Source organism: Epinephelus lanceolatus, chromosome 22, assembly GCF_041903045.1.
Source record: "Epinephelus lanceolatus isolate andai-2023 chromosome 22, ASM4190304v1, whole genome shotgun sequence".
Taxonomy (NCBI): Eukaryota; Metazoa; Chordata; class Actinopteri; order Perciformes; family Serranidae; genus Epinephelus; species Epinephelus lanceolatus.
The window spans coordinates 10583043-10605619 of record NC_135755.1 but is presented as its reverse complement, the minus strand read 5'-3'; the positions used below and the strand labels follow the sequence as shown (position 1 = coordinate 10605619).

The window sequence follows — 22577 nt, the reverse complement described above, 5'->3', positions numbered from 1 at the left end:
TTCAATCGGACTAAGCTGCTTACAGTCGGACTAAGCTGTTTACATGCATTTAGAAGTCTGGTTTCAGTCGGACAAAGCTGTTTACTTGCATTTAAATGTCCAGTTTCAGTTGGACAAAGCTGTTTACATGCATTTAAAAGTCCAGTTTCAATCGGACTAAGCTGCTTACAGTCGGACTAAGCTGTTTACATGCATTTAGAAGTCTGGTTTCAGTCGGACTAAGCAGTTTACATGCATTTAAAAGTCCGGTCTCAGTCGGACTAAGCTGTTTACAGTCGGACTAAGCTGTTTACATGCATTTAAAAGTCCGGTTTCAGTCGGACTAAGCCAATAATTCGATTTTCTCAAGCTGCATGTAAACGTACTGAGTGTTATGTTTCAAATTGGTGTTTCACTGACACTGTTTGGCACAGCAGGGGCTGAGGCCAAGCTGCTGCTTGTTTCTCTAATAACTTCAGATCCAGATGCCCGATGACTAAAACCCTTCATCTGGTTAAAACATTTAATGAGGAATGACCAAAATCTAAAAAACTGCATGATAAAAATGCGGCCTAAAACTGAACAAAAACAATTTATGACAGTTTTTGGGCAGACAACACAAAGGGGATATGATGCAACTGACTGGAGAGTGAATTAAATAACACAGACTGTGTCCTTGATTTGAATTACAGATTTCTCTGGCTGAATTATCCACAGAGGTCTCCTCCTCTCCAAAACAAACAGACCCGGTGACTTACACTGGTGAAAACACTCAATAAAAAAACAGCGTTATGTTTAAAAATCAGTGTTTCAGTGACACTGTTTGGCACGGCATTTTAAAAACGTGGCTTAAAACTGAATAAAAAGTCACTTTTTGACAGACAACACAAAGAGGTATGATGCAACTGACAGGTGAGGGAACTAAATGACACATTTTAATGCATTTATCTTTAAATAAACAGTTATTTTATCATCGTAAAACACACTTCATTCAAAGTGGACGGAAACAAAATGAATGTTTATTTAAATGGAGCCTGGTGGGTCTGGCAATAGCGGTTTGGGGGCTGTTTTTGGTTCAACAAAAAGAATTTAAAGGTCTGTCTCTGTAGGGATCCTTTCCGTAATGGTGTCAGACACATGAAACAATATGATCCTGTCAGTGGCAAAAACAAGCACTTTTAATGGATGTAAACAGACGTTGCACAAATGCCCCGAGTGGACTAATTTCAACCCGTCTTGTCTCATGTGAGAATAGGGCCCAGGTTGAAAAACAGTGAGGTTACCTTTTAACGTTTCCCCCTCACGCTGCGAGAAACTGCATATCGACAGCAAATGAACAGATGCAACATTCTTCTCCTGAAAGTGTAATTGTCTTCATTCCTCGACCCTCCAAACAAACAAGTGACCACAGTTGAGAGTTATTTCACACACACTCTAAAATGCCTCGAATGATGCACAAACAACCCTGAAATATGCGGCGTCCTGTTGGGTTTAATGCAACCTGAAGGTCTTCACCCCCACAGTCCCTTGCTGCCATCAAATTCCTCACGCCCGGCACAGCATCGCCTTTCTTACAATTAATCTTCCTTACACAGCCGCCTGATCGCCCTTACCAGCAGGCACACACAGAAGAATATCTAATAACTCCGAGCGAACACCACGCTGCGCTTCCTCCCCTTTCTTCTCCCCAGACACCCAGCAAATGGCCCGCGTCCAGCCCCAGGTTTCCAGCACCGGCCCTGGCCTGCTCTGCTGCGTGGATCTCCCCCACTGCCACACACACAGCTCTGCTCGACAGCTGGCCTCGTACCAGGGCAAATGAAAACACACACTATTACACACTCCTCTCCTGGGTCGCCAAAGAGAGGGGGGGAGAAAAAAAAAGTCCCTGCTTTGATTGGACAGCTGACTCCGAGCTAGGTTTGAAATATTTCATCTGAACTCAGTTGGAGTTATTCAAATGAGCGAGCGTGATGCCAGGTTGCACAATTTGAATTAAGATTTTTTTATGCGATACTCGCTTTTAAAGTTTTCCTCGCTCGGCTGGGAAAGTTTGGCGTGGGTGGCTTGAGTTTTTGGGGGTTTTTATTGAGATGATTTTTTTTTTGCCTTTGGAAAAACACCCAAATTGTGTACTCGCTTGCAAGCACACGGAGTCAAACATGGCTTGTCCAGTTACGCAGAGACAAGCTCTTAATGTGAAAGCTAACTTGGAAATCACACTGGTGATTGTGGTGAGGTTAGTTAAGCTTAAAATATTAATGGAAACAAAAAGAAGAGCTCTACAGCATTACTGTGCCCATAAATAGTGCAGGTAATAGCTTTTCACAGTTATTAGGTGCACACACACACAGTTGCCAGTTTATTAGGAACACCTAACGTGGATATTTTCCTCAATGTTTTGGCCTCTCGTCCTCAAGCAAATGAGTTCTAGGTCACTAAATTGGAGGTTTGTTTCTTTGCACTGCTTGGACTAATGTCTACTTTACACACAAAGGGATAGTTCCAGTTTTTTAAAGTGGGGTTTTACTGGAGTACACATCCATAGTCAGCGAATTACACACGCCTCCAGTTTGGAGAAGCAGGCAGGAGTACTACACAGAAGCTAAGCAGTGTACTGCTGTGGAAGGGGGCAGCAGTGAAACACATTTTCAGCCACCTAAAAAAAAAATCAACACAAGTTTAAGTTTACGCTATATTGAGAGTATTGCCACTGCTTTACATTGCCGGCACACTGCAATATCTGATTGGTAACTGAAGCTGTTACATTGCTTTCTTTAATGCCAGACTCCATTGAGAAAAACAGTGATTTAATATCGCTGAACACTGGAGTTGACTCGTCTACTGCTGCCTCGATTTGGTATTTTTCTTGTGTTATTGTGTGACTTTGGTGTTTAGACGGGTTAGATCGGATTCACCAAAGTCACACAATAACAAAAACTAACTAATGGAAACAGCGGTGGACCAGCAGCTCCTGTGTTCAGCGAGGTGAAATTGCTGCCACTGGAGTCTGGTGGCCTTGACGAGAGCATAGATGGGGAACTGAAGGCGTTAACGGCTGCTTCGTCAGAAAAGGCTATCTGACGGAAAGGTAAAGCGGTGAAAATACTCTCAATCTAGCGTACGTTTAATGTGTTAAAGATTGTTTTAGGTAGGACTTTTTTTAAGTGGATAAATTCGGCACTCTTGCCACCTTTCCAAACTGAGTGCGTACTGACTGACATCTACTATAGGTGATACACTGACTATGAAGAAGTACCTCATACAAACCCCCCCTTCAAAAAACCTCAACTATCCAGACCACTAAATGGATGAATGGAGCCATGTGCGGTACCCAATGTTGGTTGACCTATGTGTCCGCAAAATCGGACCCTTTCGAACAAACAGACAGTGGGTCACCTTCCAAAATGGGACTGTTGTCGAGGAGTAGAAAGAGAACGTTGCCTGTCTAGACTAGAGCATCACTTGTATCTTTGCTCCGTTGTCCTTATATTAACGAGGAATCAAAGGCGACAAGATGTCCTGTAGGTGTTCTGGAAAAGGTAACGTTAGCCTGTACACTTTACTACCTTTGTAATGTGGGGAGACTGCAGAAGACAGTTAATGTTGGCGAGCGTTTGGGATTGTTTTTGCATTGTAGTGAAGGCTAAAATGGAGGCAGTGTGGACGGCTGCATTACAGTAAATCGATGTTTTATTTGTCTTATCGAAATGTGTAAACATCTTGTAAAAAGCACCAAAAGTCGACCCTACAATTTTGTCGCAAAAATACTGGGATATTCCATTTTCTCCAGATCACCCAGCCTCTGCTACAGAGATGTCCTCTTTAGGGCTACTAATGATTATATTCATTATTTACTGCGTATTTGTTGTTATGAAATGGTTAAAAACAGAGTCTACAAACTGTCAGGAATATGGCAGAAGGCAAACACAAGCTCCCAGAGCCCAAAGTGATGTCATATGATAACTTTGCTTACATACTGTTACCAAGAATTAACTGTAAGAAGCTCGACTTGTCTGGGAAAGTGCATTTTTACTTTACAAATAACTAGAGCTGCGACGAGTAATTGATTTGTTGTCAACTATTTTAATCTATTTAATAGAATTAACCACAAACCTATTTGATAATCAATGAATCAGACTGAGTAGGAGACAAATCAGCAAAAAAACTATTTGACTCCACCTTCTTAAATGTGAATATTTTCTGGTTTCTTTACTCCGACATGACAGAAAGCTGAATATCTTTGAGCTGTTGACAAAACAAGAAGTATGAGGATGTCATCTTGGGCTTTGGGAAACACTTTCTGACATTTTATAGACCAAACAACTCATTAATAAATTAAGAAATGAACCAACAGATGAATCTGCCATGGAAATAATCGTTAGTTGGAGCTCTTTAAATAGCTGAACTTATCAAAATGGTGATCAACACATTTTTGTGGTTGGTTACTCAACTAATCATTTCAACAAGCAAATACCAGAGTGTTTTCAAAGGGGCGCTCACGACAGATTTTCTCTACAAGTTATTGATGTCGCTGCTATTAATATTCAAATGATTTGCATTGGAGGGGCAGCTCGAGCCTGCCAGCGCTGTGACGGCCCAATGAAAAGCCATCTCATCCATCCCATCTTAGTGTTTGAGCTGATATTGCAGCTCCCTTGGCACGGACTCCGACGGTGCCATCCAAAGAGGAAAAGAGGCAAATAGCCCAGCTTTAATACTCATCCAAGACTACAATGCATTTAACAGAAGCCCTAAGGGTCTCACTGGGTGAATAAACCACAAACATGCATTCCTCTGCAAGAAAAATGCACAGCAGCTACACAGAGAAAAAAAAAGATTAATTGATAGAGGAGAGGAGACTTTTCTGGAGGAGTGGATTGGGAGAAAAGGGGGGGAGAGGAAGCGAGGAAGCCAGGGGAATGAAAGGATGGCTGGCAGGCCAAAGTGTTAAAGAGGGGAGACAAAACCCTGGCTGCAGTCCCGAAAGAAAGAAAAGGCGAGGATTTCACAAGATGATGGACTGAAGGAGGGAAGGAGGGAGGGAGGGATGAGGATTAGGGCAAAGAAAAGCAGCAGGGACAGGGAATGCCTCCCATTGTAATGATGATGTTTTCTGAGAAATGTCCCAGCCTACAAACCCTCAGTATTAACAATATACAACCACTTGGATATTCATCACAAGTCATTATAACTTGTGCAGATTCTGATTGGGGATGTGCTGCCTTCAATGGAGACCTTCATTCAAGTTTATCATGCCTGTGCCATAAGTTATTTCCTGTGACAAATACACGACAGCCGGTCACAAGATAGGATTGCATGGCTTTTTGACACGGGGGAGGCATGCATTTCATTACAGGCTGCATTAATTAACAAAGTGTTATCCTATGGGAAGTTAATCAGAAAATAAAAGCACATTAAACGGAGTGTTTTTTAACTTTAAGTTTAACTATACCCTAATTGGTAACAACTTCAAGCAGCTTTTAAACACTCCTTATTTTGCATGCAAACCACAAAGCTCTTCTTCTACTACAGAAAAAAAAAGCTCACCCGAAGTCCTGGTCCATAGACTTGAAGAAGAATTTGTAGTTTGGCTTGTTCAGGACCTGCTTAAAATCCAGCAAAGTGATATTTTCGGCAGCGATAGGTATCTTCACCAGATACGGCGTCTCCTCTTCGTCGATGTGATAAATTATTTTGGTTTCCGCCATCTCAACGGTTGGGTTTTTTTTTGCCCCACACAGGCTGCGAGGCGAGGTAGCGTTAACTTTGTTGGGGAGTTAGCTTAGCTTGGTTAGCTAGCTAGGTGGCTAACGAGACGGCAGAGGTGAAACGATGATGGCCACTGAGATTTTTTTTCGGTCCGGAGCCGGAGGACGTTAAAGCGCCGTTACCGCCGCTCAAGAAGGAGACTAACGTCGGAGTTTTAAAACCGATAACACCTCGCGCTCCCCCGCATTGTTACCGACGGGGCCGAAAGACGACGGACACGCTACATTCACACGACCTACCTACCGACAACTTTTCCCCCAACAAAAACATACAGCGGAGGGGGGGGGGGGGGGGGTCTGAAACTTTTCTCCACTTTTTGCGAGCCAACGCGGCGTGTGACGTCATCACGCACCCCCACTTTTGTTACGTACTCTTCCAGCAACCCTCCACCCCCCCACCCAACATATTTAATATCACTTAAAGACAATAAAAGACGACATTTTACTCAATTAAAAGTAGTAAAACTACAGTGTAAATATACGTCATTAATAATATATAATTGTCATTAAACCAAAGCTTTATTTAAAACTCGGGAAATCAGTTGAGCAAACAAATAATAATTAAAAAAATAAAAATAATAATAAAAATCATACAAAACAACAAACAATACTAGCAATATATGATCGCTAGAAATAGAAATACAGGACAATATTTACACTCAGTTAGAACAAGATTTCCCGTTTATCCTACATCCTATTTATACATTATAATACATAATTATGTTACACAGACTATCATTGTTACGCACTGTACTTTTTTCTCCTTTTTATTTATTTAAAAGCTCTTGTAATAAGCTCCTGTGCAGATACAGTTATTAATACAAAATGTAAATAACCAAGTAAATTATTATATATCTGTATTCTTATTTTTATTGTTTTCCTTGTTGTAAGTAGAATTAGTGCCACATAATGATAGTATGTATTATAAATACACATACTTGTACTGTGTAAGAACTTTTCTATCTCCATCTTGCTCTCTATCTATCTGTCTATCTATATTTTTCCCCATTATAAATAATTCACGTGTATAACAATCCTGTGCAACTATCAATAATGCACATCCAGTATCCGTAAAAATGAAAGATGAAAGATTTTTTTTAAATCTAATCTGTAATTTTGTTGTATTTTAATTCATATTTATCACTCAGTAAATCATTATTTTCTTCTGATTCTTGAGCTGCTGTAAAGGCTGAATTTCCCAGGTCTGGGATTAATAAAGTCTTATCTTAACTTATCAGAACACATTATGCACAATCATATATATCACAGGATTATTATTACTGATGCATAAATGATTAGTGACAGTAGTTAAATACATGTAATTAAATTATTAACCACATTCAGTAGCTTTTTCAGTAGCTAACTACTTTGGGTCGTGTAGTTTATGTGGTTAATTAATTACAAACTACACCATAAAACCTCAGTTCAAAGCCTAGTCCCTTTTACTTGCCCGGTGTGGCTACACATTTTATACATTTTAATAAACACCTGTCTCAATTAAACATCAGGTGTGCTTGTAGTTAATTCATTTTTGTCACATATAGACGCCTGTTCCAAATATAGGCCTGATGTTTTCAGATAGCCCAGGCTATTAACTGAAGTTTTAAGGTATTCATCGTATTCTCGTTACATTTTCTTCCATACAACACAATGCTACAGCTCATTGGCCACTTGTTATTTGGATAAAATCACCTTTAGACTGCCTTACAACAACTGCTCCTCATGCTCTGCTTAAAACAAACCCTCAGGCTTGAGAAATCTAGTTTTATGTTGTTTTTATCTATGGTTTTATTGAATTAAGACATTTATGTTTCCATGATTTTATAGATTCATACATTGAGATATAATACTGAGGTGGAAAAAAATTAAATAATCATGAGAACAATGCAAATGATTACGAATATTTCACACCCTGCTTTCAAATTCTATTTAATAAAAGTAAAATAAAGTGCAATACTCTGTCAGGCTGTGACATTATTAACGCAATAACCTCTGATAAGTATTAATCTGACTATTCACTAGGTGTTTAAACTCAATCTGACAATGAAGCATACTTTATTAAGATCTTTAAAACATCTATAACTACAACTACTAACAACAATTGAATAAAGAGTACAAGACAATGCACCACTATATCACAATGTATGTCCCATAATATCAAATAATAAAGGCCTTAAGACATGTCATTCATTATGACATATCTTGGTTTTGGGCCCTGTATCAAAATTTGCACTGTAAATATTTAAAAATAATTTCATTTCACCCAATTACAACAAATCAGTGTTCAATAGGGACCCACAAAAATTAGGCCCCCAAGGCTCAGGACATATTTTCTGTTGGAATAACAGAATATTTAATTTTTAAAAAGGGGCAAAAGACAGAAATTATTATAAGTAATAATCTGCAGGACATTTATCAGCTGTACAATAACATTATCAAACAGACACAGAGAGAAAACTTCATGAAACCTTTAGTTTTTAATGCTTTTATTTAATTCTATTTCCAAATGAACCACTAGAGGGAGCTCTTTATCAGTGTATCATGAATGACACAACAAATGGGCAGGACAGTGAGTGAGGACTGGTGTAAGTGGTGTTATTATATAAATAAAAGTAGAATTTAATTAAAATATTTCCAAAAAAATATAATTGAAAAACAATTTGTGCTTTATAATATCTAAAAATGTAATGTGTCAACCTACTTTTTACAGTGTTTTCCTGTTACAATTATGTCAATGATTATTAAAAAAAAAAAGACAAATCTAGTTTCTGTTAAAATTTCCTGTTTAAGAAATGTGGCCCAAACACCACCCCGACCACGCAGGTGATGACAAACAGCACCCAGAAGGTGACAGCCAGCAGCTGCACAAAGAACAGCGTCTTCTTGCTCTGCTCGATGACCTGCTCCTCACCCACCAGGCCGGGCGCCGCGCCGTACGGCCTGTCCGGGTGCATCTGCTGCACCCGCAGGCTGACGGTGGGCAGGATGATGAAGCGGGCGTCGCTGCTGTCGCCCTCCAGAGAGAGCACCACTCTCTGGGTGACTGTGGTCAGGCGCGTCGCCATGGTTATGGGCAGTCGGAAGGCCACGGGGGGCAGCCTGGCCAGAATGCGGGAGTTGCAGGGTAAGGAGAGGGCGTCGCCGCTCTCCAGAGGGGTGAGGTGGCGGCAGAGGGGGCAGGGGATGGCTGGTGGGCTGTGGGGGTCCGGGGGCTCGCAGGGGCAGAGCTGGATCCTCTGGAGGCACTCGGTGCAGAAAACATGGAGGCACTCCAGCATCCGGGGACATTTGTTGTACTGGTTGTACTCTTGGTAGCAGATGGGACACTCCACATCCATGGGCTCCCCAGGGGTGGTGCTGAGGCTGGGTGCTGCAGCAGCTGGGTCCCCCTGCTGGGGAGCTGGGACAACATCCCCTGTCATAGGGGGAGGGTGGGAGGGTGAGTGGATTGGCTCGGGTGCTCAGTCAGCGATGGCGAGATGCAACTTCTGGATGAATCTTTTACAGAGGATGGTAAAATCTGTGGAGAGAAAACAACTTGAGCTGAGAGAACCCCAGAGGCTTCTGTGGCCTTTAAATGCCAGGATCTGCTCTCCCTGGGATGCCGCTCGGTTTCTTCGAAGTTTTATGAACAGATTCCTCAGCACATGAGTCATAGCATTCATCCATTTAACCACTCAGCCATTCCCCCCCACCTACTCATGATCACCCCTGACTCCATGTTGTGTGTGCTGGCCTGCACACTCAGAGCATGTACAGGAAGTGAGGAAATCAAAACAAGCAAATCAACAGAAGAGCTGTGAAAGGAAGTCATAAGTCATTGTAACGGTACTTTCTGCATGAGGACATGTGTGAGTGTGCACGTCTACTTTTCTCCATTCAGATCTGTTTCATTTCAGGCATTTCAAAGGGCCACTCAACTGATTTTACTCAGCCTGTGAAAACAGTTGTATCTTCGGCGGCTCTGAGAAAATAACCCTGATGATGTAATCTCTCGGTTATCTTGGCTTAGACCTGCGAAAAGTTTAAAAGGTAAGCTTGGGTTACAAACTGATGGCATGGAGTTTGAAAGATAAAAGCATCTGCTCACTCCGACTTCGTCACATATCAACGTTTGGTCATGGACTTTCCACGTCCAGATACGCGCAAGGTACCCTGGGTGTGTTGGTTGTTGATGTTCTGGGACAAGGTTACATGCATTGTCTTCTTTTACCCATACAGTCATGCGACACGTTGTGCAACAATGCAAATTGACGTTGTTTTTTTCTTCTCCACCAACAAATGCACGTGGTTAGGTTTAGGAAAAAAGAACAGGGTTTGTCTTTAGAATCTTATGGGACACAACCAACGCTCTCCCAGGTGAAAGTCCGGGTTTGCTGGACCCATCCATCGCCCTTCCCACCCACCCTACTCAGACTTTCGCCACCTTAACATTTGTTCTTGTCCCGGCGCACTTCCCCCTTGATGCTGCCGAGCACAGTTAAACTGTAACAGCAACTGTCTGCGTATCATGCCGATGTTAAAGGACGGCTTTTTCCGACAGTGTCTGATGCCACGTCACTGCCCAAGCGCCGGATTTCGATGACTTTGGAATAAGACCGGACCCGGTTATCAGCCTCATTAGGTACTTTCAGAGCAAACAGTTCTGGGGTGCTCCCTTTCGGGGCTTTTATTCTGATTGCATTCGCACTGCCAATAGGAACATTAAAGTTGCGTACTGTAAGCCTTTCAACAGTTGGCATCGCAACAACACTTTTGTTTTGACAAGTCATCATGATGAGATCGTGATGCATTTAGACCATCACATATATGCTCAGTTAAGCCTGGACTTTATTGTCAGTCCATTTGTCCGTGTCTTTTTAAAAAAAAAAACTGTAATGACGAGCTGTTGTTTATGTTTTGTGTTGTGTGTAATTTACACACCTAACAGGTTTTTAAGAATGCCAGTTGCTGATGCTGCATTGGCTTGTTTGACCAATCACTGTACACTTATGTCACCCATGGTTCCTCTTGAGTTGGGGGAGTGTCTACGATGAAGCTGGAGCTAAAAAAAGTCCCTCAAAAAAGCGTTTTAAGAACTACAACTGTTTCTAGTTTGTGCGGTGTGGACACAACAAAAAGGGAGGCAAGGTTCTTCGAAAAGGTTCCTCCATTCTTGAAAGGCCTATAGATTTGGGTAAGAAGGGACCTGCTACACATAAAGCCTTTATCAGCCCATTAAACGGCCATGTTGATTGTTACGCAGCGACCTCTAGTGTTCATAGTAAATTTGACAGAAGCAAAAGAGGGAATCAAGTGACGTAGCATAGGACCATAGGAGAAGTCTGCATCCAGGGGTGGTCAGCGAAGGCGATTTCATTGCCTCATACAGGAACTGAAACTCCACCATGGTTGGTTCCAGACATATTTTAGGATGTCATTTAATAATTTAATAATAATAATAATGATAATTTGTCATACGATACAGGGTGTTGAGAAACAGAAACGCCAAACAAATGACTTGTTGAATCTGAGCTAACCACTAAAACACCAAAATCAAACAATAATACCTGGTTCAGACTACACAATATCAGCCTGATTGTAGCACAATGCAGCACCGTACAGTGTCGGCTCAGGTCGTTGACCACAATGAGTGTTGTATGCTATAATCCATTGTTTCATCTCATGTAGTGTGTCATGGTAGAAGACAACCGACACCACGTCTGGGACGCCTCAAGAAGTCCCAACAGAAAGTCTGGCATGTTTGATTTTCTTTCTGTCGTTCACGACTGCTCCCGTCACAGCCGTCACTTTGACCAACAGGAACACAGAGCGATCTGCTGCTGTGGAAACAAGTGAATGAAAACAACAATCCAGCCTTTGTGATATTTCCTGATAAGACTCAATGAATATGACTCGACAATCGCCTTATCTGACATCGTGACTGTCGGAACAGACGAAGATGTTGCGTAGTCTGAACCCAGCATATGACAAACAAACTGACTGATCAAGGCAGCAGTAGACCAGGTGGTGGTTTTTGTCAGTGGTGTCTGGCTTTCAAGAGGGCATCGATTAAGTTTTACTTTCCATTCAGTCCCCCAGTTGAAAGGTCTGTCTTTCGGTCTTACGTATACGACTGGATAAATGAGACATGGATTATATTGTATGACTTGTGTGAGAGTTTGCAAACGGCTTTTAAACGTGGACCCCAATGACTTCAATTGAATAACTTTCTCCATTTTGAAACTTATTGCTGGCTTTTTATGAAACAGAACATTCGATTTTCTTTACTGACACTCGTTTGTTGCTCACAAGGCAACCCAAGTACACTCATGGGGGACTGTTGCTTAGCAGGTGGGGTCTCCTTTGAATTTGTCCGTGGCAACACATGAAACCTTTGCTTTCATAAGTCTGCCACACATTTATAGAGCAAAATATAATTTACACCAACAATAAGTGTTTTACTGTATTCAAAAATCACAGTACATGTGATGACAAACAAGTATCTCTTGTATCTATGTAGGCCACCAGATTTAGAGAGATTACTCAGAGGGAAACTGGCAGCGATCCATCCTCACACCTCAGAAGAAGATAAGAGAGCCACTTACCCACCGCACACCCCTTTGATCAGAGCACGCTTTGATTCCCGCCTCCGACCCCGGTACTTCCCCTCTCACAGCTCATACTCCTTCTCATGTCGGTACAGATCTCATCCTCCGTCTTGTGTGTGCACATAAAACCCACTCTGAGTACCCTGCAGCTGCAGCTGGAGCTGGTCTTACTGGCAACCTTCTGTTTTCGCTCCGTCTCACCTGATTTTGCTCGTCCCTCGTCTCTCCGTCTCGTCCCCCATGAGGCATCTCTGTGCGGTTTGCTCAGCAGTGATTAAACCCCTGGTGATGTGAAGGTAACCAGGACACAGAAAATGACAGAGTCTGCTCACTCTAGTCTGCTTACATGTTATGTTATTACGCTTCCACACAGTCAGCATGACTGTTTTAAAATAGCAGAGTGTGGATCAGGGTGTGATTATTAACATCCTGACATTTTAGTTGATACTTAAAACATAATTTTAATGTTCTGCTCAACCATATGGTGGAGCACATTTTGAGTCACTATATCTTAAAGAAAAAGATGTTGAATTTAACCCAAACTGATTGAGCTATCTCTACCATTCGGTTTCGGCGTGTTATACCAAAAAAAATCCACTAGATGTCACTGTGTCTTTAAACAGATCGCCTTTCCAGTTCACCCCCAGACATCATTGCTCTGTGTGGTAGGCACATTTAATTGACATGTTATAGTTTCAGAGGTCTTAATGAACAGATTTTTCTAAATTTATACGAAAAAATAAAAGTATAAAAAAAGGCAAAACACATTTTTAAAAACGTGCTCTGTCAAAAAATGAGTCGGCCTTTTATGGTAAAGGTAGTGAAGCTGACCTAATGTTGTCTAATGCTGTCATTCATTGTTGTTAAATGATATACTTAATGTTATCTATTTTATATATGGTGAAATAATTTGATGAGGTTTTTTTACTGTCTCAAGCCATGCTCAAATGGTTGAATTGTTACTTTATGGCAAAACAAGTGATGCTAAGATAATAAATGTACAATTTTTAGGACATAAATAAGGATACATATTTATTTTTTCACCATTTCTGAGATGTTTTCAAAGTACTGTAATGGGAACTGTCTAGAATACATACGTGGAAATAACACTAGTACTGGTAATATTGCTAATTCCATGGTATCAAATTGGGATATGCTGGTATATTAACATATTGAAGCAGCAGTGGCTCAGTCCATAGGGACATGGGATCCGGAGGGTTGTCGGTTCAAGTCCCTTTACGGACTAAATACAGAGTGTGGACTAGTAGCTAAAGAGGTGTCAGTTTGCAGGGACGGGACACTTAAAGGGAAATTTTGGTTTATTTCAACCTGTCTCCTATCGTCCTAAATTTGTTTCAAGTGACTAGTGACATAAAAATAATAGTTAGCATGTTAGCCGTTAGCCTAGATACAGCCGGGGCGCATAGTAGCGTCAGACCTGTTAAAACGTAATTGAACGGGCAACCTTCAAGTGCAAAGTTAGTCCACTGAACAAGCTTTTTTCCACAAAGACTGCCTTATATCGTTAGGATAAATGTCAGAGAACATATAGAAAACGACATGTAAACGTGTTGTCTTACCTTACCAGTGTGCTGCCATGTGTGTTTACCATTTAGCTCTGCTTTCCAAAGCGAGGCTGAAATATATCTCGCGAGCTCTAGATAAAGCCCAGCTGGATACTACTCCAGGTGGAGGTGTCTCGTCCTCGGTCACATCCAGACCTTGAAAATAAGGCCGCAACCGGTCCCATTCCTTGCAACAGAGACATTCCTCTTCTGTGGGCACTGGGGCACAGCATTCACAGGTACACCACCAATCTCCAGAGCTATGCAGCCTTGCAGCAGCCATTCCTCCTCTCTCGTCCTCTACCTGTTGTGCCTCTCTCTCTCCTCCTCCATTCTTCAATTTCACAAAGCTCTTCGTCAGTGTATTCTGGCTCAAATAAATAAGGGCGGCCATAAAACTCTGCAAAACCAAATTCCTCCTCCACAAAGTCGAAGTCTGGCAAAAAGTCAGCCATTATTCTATAAATCTTTCTTAAAATAAATGAATGAACTTTTCAGGCTACTGTCCGGTTCTGCCTTCCAGCTGTTGCTGCTTGTTCTCGCGAGATTTCAGACACGGTATGAGATCGCTGCATGCTACACGTTTACATGTCGTTTTCTATATGTTCTCTGACATTTATCCTAACGATATGAGGCGGTCTTTGTGGGAAAAAAGTTTGTTTAGTGGACTAACTTTGCACTTGAAGGTTGCCCGTTCACTTACGTTTTAACAGGTCTGACGCTACTATGCGCCCCGGCTATATCTAGGCTAACGGCTAACATGCTAACTATTATTTTTATGTCACTAGTCACTTGAAACAAATTTAGGACGATAAGAGACAGGTTGAAATAAACCGAAATTTTCCTTTAATGTGCGTATGCTCAGCGTGCTGTGTAAACAGATGAATTATTGACAGATACATTTAGTCACATGAGTCATCAACCTGTTGCACTGCATTTGCTGCTCCCTGATTGATTTCCTCGTAAGCAGCTCGTCCTGTACGGACACGTTAGATGCCTACTCTGCTATTTTTAGTCTGACTGAACTGTGTGATAAAAGCAGTTATTAAGTTGACTTTCGCTGCAGCGTCCAAAACTGATTCATGGGATACTTTAGAAAGGAGATTTGCTTAGCTTGAGTCCCTTTCACACCAGAGCTTGATACTGTCGACAGGTGGAAACTTTGTGACTGATTTTTTAAGGATTTAGTGACAGTTTCAGCAAATATGACAAGAAGTTATTTTCTTTAAAGTTACAGCTTTAATGTTGACGATCCATATCGAAGTCTAGATTTGTCACTCATGCTGCCTTTAATCCAAGTAAAAAATAAATTGTAGCTCAGAGCCAAAACAATTTTTCAATGTGGAAGAGCTGACTGAGCTCATCTGGTGTCAGTAATGAAATAAATATCCTGCTGTAGCTACAGAAAGAATACAGTAATGTCCTTAAAAACACATAGGATGATCTTGCTTAAGGGTCGAGTAAGTATTTTGTTAGAGTTTCTTTGATGCTGGAGACATTTTTTTTTTTTTTTTTTTTTGCATATTCTCAGTTTTTGGGAAATGTTTTCTGTTAGTCATTGTACAGTTGCTGGCCAGGCCCCCTATGACACACACACACACACACACACACACACACACACACACAGAGCTTGTACAGCCCTGTGATTGTTGGCTGAGATTTCAGCGGAAGTCTCCATGAAAGGACTTTATCCTGTGACAGCTGATAGGAGAACTGTTTGGGGATTACCATGGTACAGCTGACGTCACTTCACACACAAACACACACACACACAGGAGTGTCAGTGAGGGTGTGGAGGTGAGGTAATACTTCAACTTACGTGAGATTAAATAGGGGAAATCTGAGAAACAGACCTCACACTGTTTCTGACCGAACGTTAGAGGAGCAGTGTGTGAGATTTAGAGGGATTTAGTGGAGTCTATCAGTGAGGATTATAGATTACAACAAACTAAAACTTCTCCTGGTTAGGATTCCTTCAGGGCTCATTGTTCAGGAGGTTTTTACTGGGAGCCGAATTATCCACAGAGATCTCTCCCTCTGCAAACCTGGTAAAAACACCGAATGGAGATGTTTCACGTTAAAAGTCAGTGTTTTTCCAATGCTGTTTGGCATGTCGGAAACAGGCTGCTCGCCTAGCTCTCGCTAACCTGTGCTCACCTTCTTTCACTGATAATCTAAGATCCAGATATCCAGGAGGTTTTTACCATTACCAGAAATATCTAAAGCGGCCTCTTCCTCTCCAAGACAAATGGACATGGTGTTGTAAACTGCTAAAAACACTGAATAAAGCTGTTTCACATTCCAAATCTGCGTTTTTCTAATGCTGTTTGGCATGTAAGAGAAGGGCAGCTAGCCTAGCACCTACTAATGTGTGCTCACCTTTTTTCTCTGATAACTTAAGATCCCGATGTTCAGGATGTTTTTACCATGAGCTGAATTATCCACAGAGGTCTCTTCCTCTCTAAAGGAAATGGACACAGTGATTAAAACCTGTATAAACACTTAATAAAGCAGTTCCACATTAAAAATGATTGTTTTTCCAATGCTGTTTGGCATGTTGGAAACGAGCCATTTGCCGAGCACCTGCTAATGTCTGCTCACCTTCTTTCTCTGATCATTTCAGATCCAGACATTCAAGAGGTTTTTAGCGGGGGCAGAATTATCTGCAGAGGTCTCTTCATGTCCAAGACAAATGGAAATGGCGCTTAAAACTGCTAAAAAACATCAATAAAGCAGTTTTGCGTTAAAGAAATTGGTGTTTTTCCAAGATTTATATCGCAAAGGGGCTGCTAACTACGATGTCTAGAGCCAGTGTTTGGTTTGTCCGTCTACTGTAGAAACATGGCAGTGCAACATGGCGGATTCAGGCACTGCAGTGAAAAAAATCCCCTGCGGCCCAAAAAGCATTTTCCTCATCAACCATGACTGTAAAAGAGATGTCTGTAAAACTGTTGACAGGATGCCACAAACTGCGAACAAGGTTTATTATGACTCTTTCTACTGTTAATGTTTGAGCCATGTTGGTTTTATATTTGTAAAAATTTCCTCAAACTAAGAAAAGTGCTATAAAAATCCTTGGCGTCATCATAATGTAAGGTCTATGAGCTGAGCAGGAACTCGTGCGTGGGGCCAGAGGGAGAAACACTACTGCAAATATAGAGTGCCCCAGGAATGAGTTAGCATTTTAGCACTTCACGATTCCTTCGTATCAAAGTCAAAGGGTTTTTTGAACGGGGTTTGACAATCTCGTCATTGTAAAAACAATGGCCGAACAGATATCACCTGGCGAGTCGCAGCTCTGTAGATAGTCTCTTCAGGTGAGAAATCAGGTTTAAATAGGGGCTGTCGACACATGATTTTAAGCTAACGCAGAGGTGGAGGAAGTACAGATCTTTCAGTAAAAGTAGTGATAACTTTGCGTATTCGTCTGTTGACGAACATGGTGGCTGTGGTTCAGAGGTAGAACAGGTTGGTCACTAATCGGAAGATCGATGGTTTGGCCCCCAGCTCCTCCAGTCAGCATGTCAAAGTATCCTTGGGCAACATACTGAAACCCAAATTGCTCCCGATCGGTGTATGAGTGTGGTAAAAAAGTAGCAGGTGGCACCTTGTATGGTAGCCTCGGCCACCAGTGTGTAAACGTGTGAATGTGACCCATAGTATAAAAACCGCTTTAAGTGGTCAGATGACTAAAAAGGTGCTAGACAAGTGCGTTACGTTCTACGACATAAAATATTCCAGTAAATATCCCACTTATGAACTCTGAAGCTTTGATGTGTCTTAAAAAAGACGGTTGCTAGCAATTTGCTAAATGAGACTACAGAACAACATCATGCCAAACCGTGCCGAACACAGTTGTACAGCCTGGTTACGGTGACCATAATGTAGTTCATTTATAGCCTAACGTTAGCATTTTACTTCTGGCGATTTCATTTTGGCTTCAATAGTCATGAAAGTGAAGTTCGCTACCTTGCTGAACAAAACATGTAAGCATCATAAACGTTTCACACAAAACTTATTTTCGGCAATAATCCAATGGAAAAATCACATAGGGTTTTTGACGAGGGAATCGGCGCGATGCTAACGTCCGAGTCGGCCAACAGAAAAACACAATTCAGGTGATTATAAACTACAGAAAACATACTTATTACGATATATAACTTGTATTTCTGCCATTTGTGCCTCAAAAATTCGACACACTGGACCTTTAATTAAAGCTGTTTGAGACTAAAACACTCCCAGTCCAACAAGTAGTGATGATCCCAGAAGCATGTTGTCTTGCATCAACTTGCACCTGTTGTGATTGTGTCCTGTATTTCACAGTTAGTCATTGTGTGTGAAAACCCCTTTACTCCTCCACAGGAGGAGCTATGTATGGATCATATGTTGGTCCTTCAGGTGTTATTGCGTCACAAGTATTTTGAGCTTGACGATGACTCACATGTTTATTTGGCTGCAGCACAAGTTTCTCTCCTCCCACGCACTTCCTCACAGCCTGAGGTATAAGTCTGGACAGCTCACCAGTCTCACCTCATTCAATCCTTAATACCTAACAGACAGACAGCTGGGTCAGACAGAAATATGTACTCAGAGCATGAGTGCGGAATTTGTTACCAGACCTATAACGCAGGTCTGCGGTGTCCCCGGAAGCTCCACTGCCACCACAGCTTCTGTGAGAGCTGCCTCCTGGCCCTGTCCCGACCCCAGGCAGCCGACCAGGAGCGTCTGGGAGCGGAGCGAGTCATCGTCTGCCCGCTGTGCCGACACACTACCACCATCTCCGGGGAGAGGAAGGTGAGAGCCGAGCTGAGGGTGGACGAGGGCGTCCTGGAGGGGCTGTTGCTCTCAGGAGTCCTCGACAGAGAGGAAGAGGAGGAGGAGGACATAGAGGAGGCGAAGAGTCACGTTCAGAACAGCTGTGACGACACCGAGGAGCTGTATGATCTCATAGCCGAGGAGAGCGACTTCTCCTCGGGCTCCAGAGGCGGGAGGCTCCGGCGGTCCTGTTGGAAAGTTTGGAGGCTGATTATCGGGAAAAACTCACGGCGGAGGGACAGAGAAAGTAAGTAGACAGTTACCTGTAGTGTTCGTAGTTACCTTTTCAACTTATAACACTGTTAGTGAAGTAAAATGTGTCAGTGGGGCAAAACATCCGTGAGTTCTTAAAGTGACCAGTTTGTGAACGGGGTTTGGTGGAAGGCTTACTGTCAGCGTGTAATGGAACGAGACCTTTCACTACAACCACACCCCATTGTAAAATACTACAATTTATATTATACTTAATTAAAAGTACATAAATATTACCAGCAAAGTGAACTTAAAGTATCTGAAGTAAAAGTACTTAGCCTGCTATGTAATACGGCTCATTTCAGAGTGTTGTATGGAGCCTCCAAAGTGCGGAAATATGTTGTTTTTTTATTTGTATCTTAGGCACAAAAGATAACAAAAGTTATTGTTGTGTGCAGACATTAAAAAAAACCAAAACTATTTTTTTTACTAAAACTTAAGGGGCTGTCCTCTTTAGAAAAAAACAACACAAAACTTTGTTTAGTAAAAATAAAAATAAATGCACTTTCAGGCACAAACAAGTACACAACACAATACAAAAGAGCTGATCACAATATGAAAAAAAGGACGTAATTGTTTTTAAAAAAATTATAATATAAGGCAATGCAGTGAGAGATAAATTATAGCCTACATAACATTCAAAATAAGTTGAAATAAAATTAAAATAAAAATAATGATAAATAATTTTCGGTACTCTGTTCTGTACACTGTTTTGTTGCACACCTTTTTTTTTTGGCACAAAATTTTATTTAGCCAAAAAAACAAAACAACAAAACCTGATGGAATATCAGCTACAAACAAGTACGCAACAGAATACAGGAGAAGTGATAATAATAATAATTTTTTAAAAAAAGCAGTGAGAGACAAATAATAGCCTAAATTATATTCTAAATACATTTTAAAAAAAATAAAATCAAATAATAATAATTAATATTTTTTTCTGGACTCTGTTTTGTTTCATAACTTTTTTTCCCCACAAGACTTTCAATCAGCAAAAAATAATAATGATAACCTAAATAATATTCTAAACAAGGTTTTTTAAAAAAACTAAATAATAATAATAATACATATTTTTTCGGGACTGTGTTTTGATGCACAAAACTTGATTCAGCAAATAAAAGTACTTAATAGAATGTCAGCTACAAACAAGTACACAACACAATACAGGAGAGGTGATAACAATATAAAAAAAGTACATTACATTTCTGTCATATAACATAATAACCTGTTGTTTTTTATTGTTTCCAAAAGAGGTAAGCATTTAATTTAATTAAAAAAAAAAAAACAAGGTTATGGATCTAAAAAAAATCTGTTTATGAATAAAGAATTTTCCCAATAAAATAAACAAGTTAACAACATATTTTAAAGATTTGTTACTCATTTTGTGGGGAAGAATAAATAGTACTTGAGTAAATGTACTTAGTTATATTCAATTTCTTGTAACAGTTGACTGTTAATGTTTTTGTTTTAATGTAAGGCTATAAAAATGACACAAAAGGTCACATCTAGCTCAGTGATGTCGCTCAAAGTTTAGGATTTTAGTCTCAGGTTTAATTATGCGTAAAGTATTTATACTTCTTGTTTTAGGTAGTCCTAAGATAGTCTAGAGCAGAACACAACTGGCCCTTATGTGTAATTTTAGTATCTGAAATACACTTAACAAAACACTATGGCTTAAAATTCGTGAATAAATATTTTTACTAATGTGTCGTGTTTTTTTTTCAGCAGACTTTATGAACAGCGATGACCTGAGGAACTTCGCAATGATGTCCTGCAACATGTTTTAAAGGAGTCTACAACTACGGATACCCTGGATGATGTGATATATATTTTCAACGGCTCCTCTTCGCAACATGGACTTGATGATGATGATGATGATGATGATGAAAACTTGCTGGCACATAGTCAACACTGCTCTTCATCTTTCTGATCGCTTGTTTTATACAATGACCACTACGCAGCTGCTGTTGCACTCAAATGAGAAAAACAACTTGAGTACTTGTGAATTGCCAAACTGGACCAGTTAAAGCCCTTTAATGCACTGATATATGTGATATTTATTTATTGTTTTCATTAATGTATTTTACTTTTGACATATTTGTAATATATTTATGTAGAAAATAAATTATTTTAAGTCACTTTGAGGCGTTTTTGTTGGGAGTTTGTTTGAGTGAGTGTGTGGATGATGGAAATATAAAGCAACAGCTATCTTTGGCCTGTGTGTAGGCTAAAATACAGTTAAAAATAACACATTGTATCAAGTTTAAGCCACACTAAAAGGAGATTTACAAAGTAGAACTCAAGTAGGAGGCAAAAGTATCCTTGTATTCACAGATAGATACACCAAACTGGGGGAAAGAGGCTGAACATGTGAAGAAATTGTGGTTATTTTCACATGAAATGAGCCATAATGGGAAACTAACCTTCACAGACAGCTCCAGGAAGTGAGCTCATGAGGCCAGGTGAATAGCATTGCACCCAATCAGACTCACACCCAGCAGCAGAGCAGACAGAGATCAGTGAGTCACCTGTCTGACAAGTAAAACACATGGATTATCAGCACTACTTTTTATTTTAAAGGCCAGAAAGCAGTCCATCATGTTAGGAAACTCTGCTCTCTACAGGTAAATATGGTTTTCACAAGCTTCTTGCGCATACAAGTTGAACATATTTGGTGATTATTGCAGTTAAATCACAGCAATACTCTTGTTCTTTCCCTTCTGCAGACTCTTGTTCGTCTTTGTGCTGGTCTGTGCAGCTGTCATGCCGTTAATCATGTGTTCAGATGCTGCGAGAGGTGAGCACCAACAGGAGTCTGCAGTTTTCTTAATGGCTCTCTGAATAATGTCATGAGGCATGTGTTGGCATGTGTAGGCATGTGTAGACTGAGCAGAGATTAAAGGGACAGTTCACCCCAGAATCAAAAATACATATTTCTCCTCTTACCTGTGGTGCTGTTTATCAGTCTAGGTTGTTTTGGTGTGAGCTGCAGAGTGTTGGAGATATCAGCTGTAGAGATGTCTGCCTTCTCTCTAATATAATGGAACTAGATGGCACTCGGCTTGTGGTGCTCAAAGTGTGGTAACAGTCTCTTAAATTTCTCTTAATTTTCAATTCAATTTTATTTATAAAGCCCAATATCACAAATCGCAATTTGCCTCAGAGGGCTTTACAGCATACGACATCCCTCTGTCCTCGAACTCTCGCAGCGGATAAGGAAAAACTCCCCAAAAAAACCTTTTAATAGGGGGAAAAATGGTAGAAACCCAAAGAAGAGCAACTGAGGAGGGATCCCTCTTCCAGGACGGACAGACGTGCGATAGATGTCATACAGAACAGATCAACATCATAAATGTACAGTGAGCTCCAGATGCAGCAAACATTCTTAACCACTCAAACCTGCTGTTACCCAGGTGCTCTGAATTATGAATACCACTCAGTCATAAGTCACCGATTAGCATAGGTAACACCCCCCTAAACTAGGGGTGTCAAACATGCAGCTCTTGGGCCAGAATCGGCCCGCCAAAGAGTCCAATCCGGCCCACTAGATGACTAGACTAAGAGGTGTCAGGTTTCACGATGCGTTGCCTATTCTTGTAAAATTC

The 22577-nt window shown here is 40.9% G+C and overlaps 3 protein-coding genes across 7 annotated transcripts in view; 1 reads left to right on the top strand and 2 right to left on the bottom strand.

The window, feature by feature from the left end:
• dvl2 (dishevelled segment polarity protein 2) overlaps positions 1–6050 on the bottom strand; it is a 36835-nt gene extending 30785 nt beyond the window's left edge. The window contains exon 1 of the mRNA XM_033609805.2: positions 5530–6050. Within this exon, the coding sequence (XP_033465696.1) occupies positions 5530–5690 (161 nt within the window). The 5' untranslated portion in view covers positions 5691–6050. The remainder of the gene's footprint in view (positions 1–5529) is intronic.
• A 2174-nt stretch (positions 6051–8224) lies between these two features.
• On the bottom strand, positions 8225–18820 carry LOC117246092 (RING finger protein 228). Of its 4 annotated transcripts, none has more exons than XM_078163752.1 (4): positions 18347–18428; positions 16285–16366; positions 12542–12622; positions 8225–9270 (listed from the first exon to the last, which is right to left on the bottom strand). In XM_078163752.1, the coding sequence occupies exon 4, from the start codon at positions 9170–9172 to the stop codon at positions 8522–8524; it is 651 nt and encodes a 216-aa protein (XP_078019878.1). In that variant the 5' UTR covers positions 9173–9270; positions 12542–12622; positions 16285–16366; positions 18347–18428; the 3' UTR covers positions 8225–8521. The 4 variants fall into 4 exon arrangements, with proteins under 4 accessions (XP_078019878.1, XP_078019877.1, XP_078019876.1 ...); XM_078163751.1 differs by lacking the exon at positions 18347–18428 and adding an exon at positions 16507–18297; XM_078163750.1 differs by lacking the exons at positions 12542–12622; positions 16285–16366 and having other exon boundaries at positions 18347–18820.
• On the top strand, positions 18381–21110 carry LOC117246093 (RING finger protein 227). 2 transcript variants are annotated; one of them, XM_033609809.2, is made up of 2 exons: positions 18381–18967; positions 20701–21110. In XM_033609809.2, exons 1-2 carry the CDS (start codon positions 18487–18489, stop codon positions 20757–20759), a joined length of 540 nt encoding a protein of 179 aa, XP_033465700.1. In that variant the 5' UTR covers positions 18381–18486; the 3' UTR covers positions 20760–21110. The 2 variants fall into 2 exon arrangements, with proteins under 2 accessions (XP_033465700.1, XP_033465699.1); XM_033609808.2 differs by having other exon boundaries at positions 18385–18967; positions 20698–21110.
• The last annotated feature ends 1467 nt before the right edge of the window (positions 21111–22577 follow it).

What these genes read in the sequence shown, in the direction of transcription:
- LOC117246092 (XM_078163750.1), bottom strand. Translation starts at nt 9,172, where the DNA reads ATGACAGGGGATGTTGTCCCAGCTCCCCAGCAGGGGGACCCAGCTGCT.
- LOC117246093 (XM_033609808.2), top strand. Translation starts at nt 18,487, where the DNA reads ATGTACTCAGAGCATGAGTGCGGAATTTGTTACCAGACCTATAACGCA. An exon ending in ACGGCGGAGGGACAGAGAAA is followed by an intron (nt 18,968 to 20,697) that starts GTAAGTAGACAG and finishes TTTTTTTTTCAG; the next exon opens with CAGACTTTATGAACAGCGAT.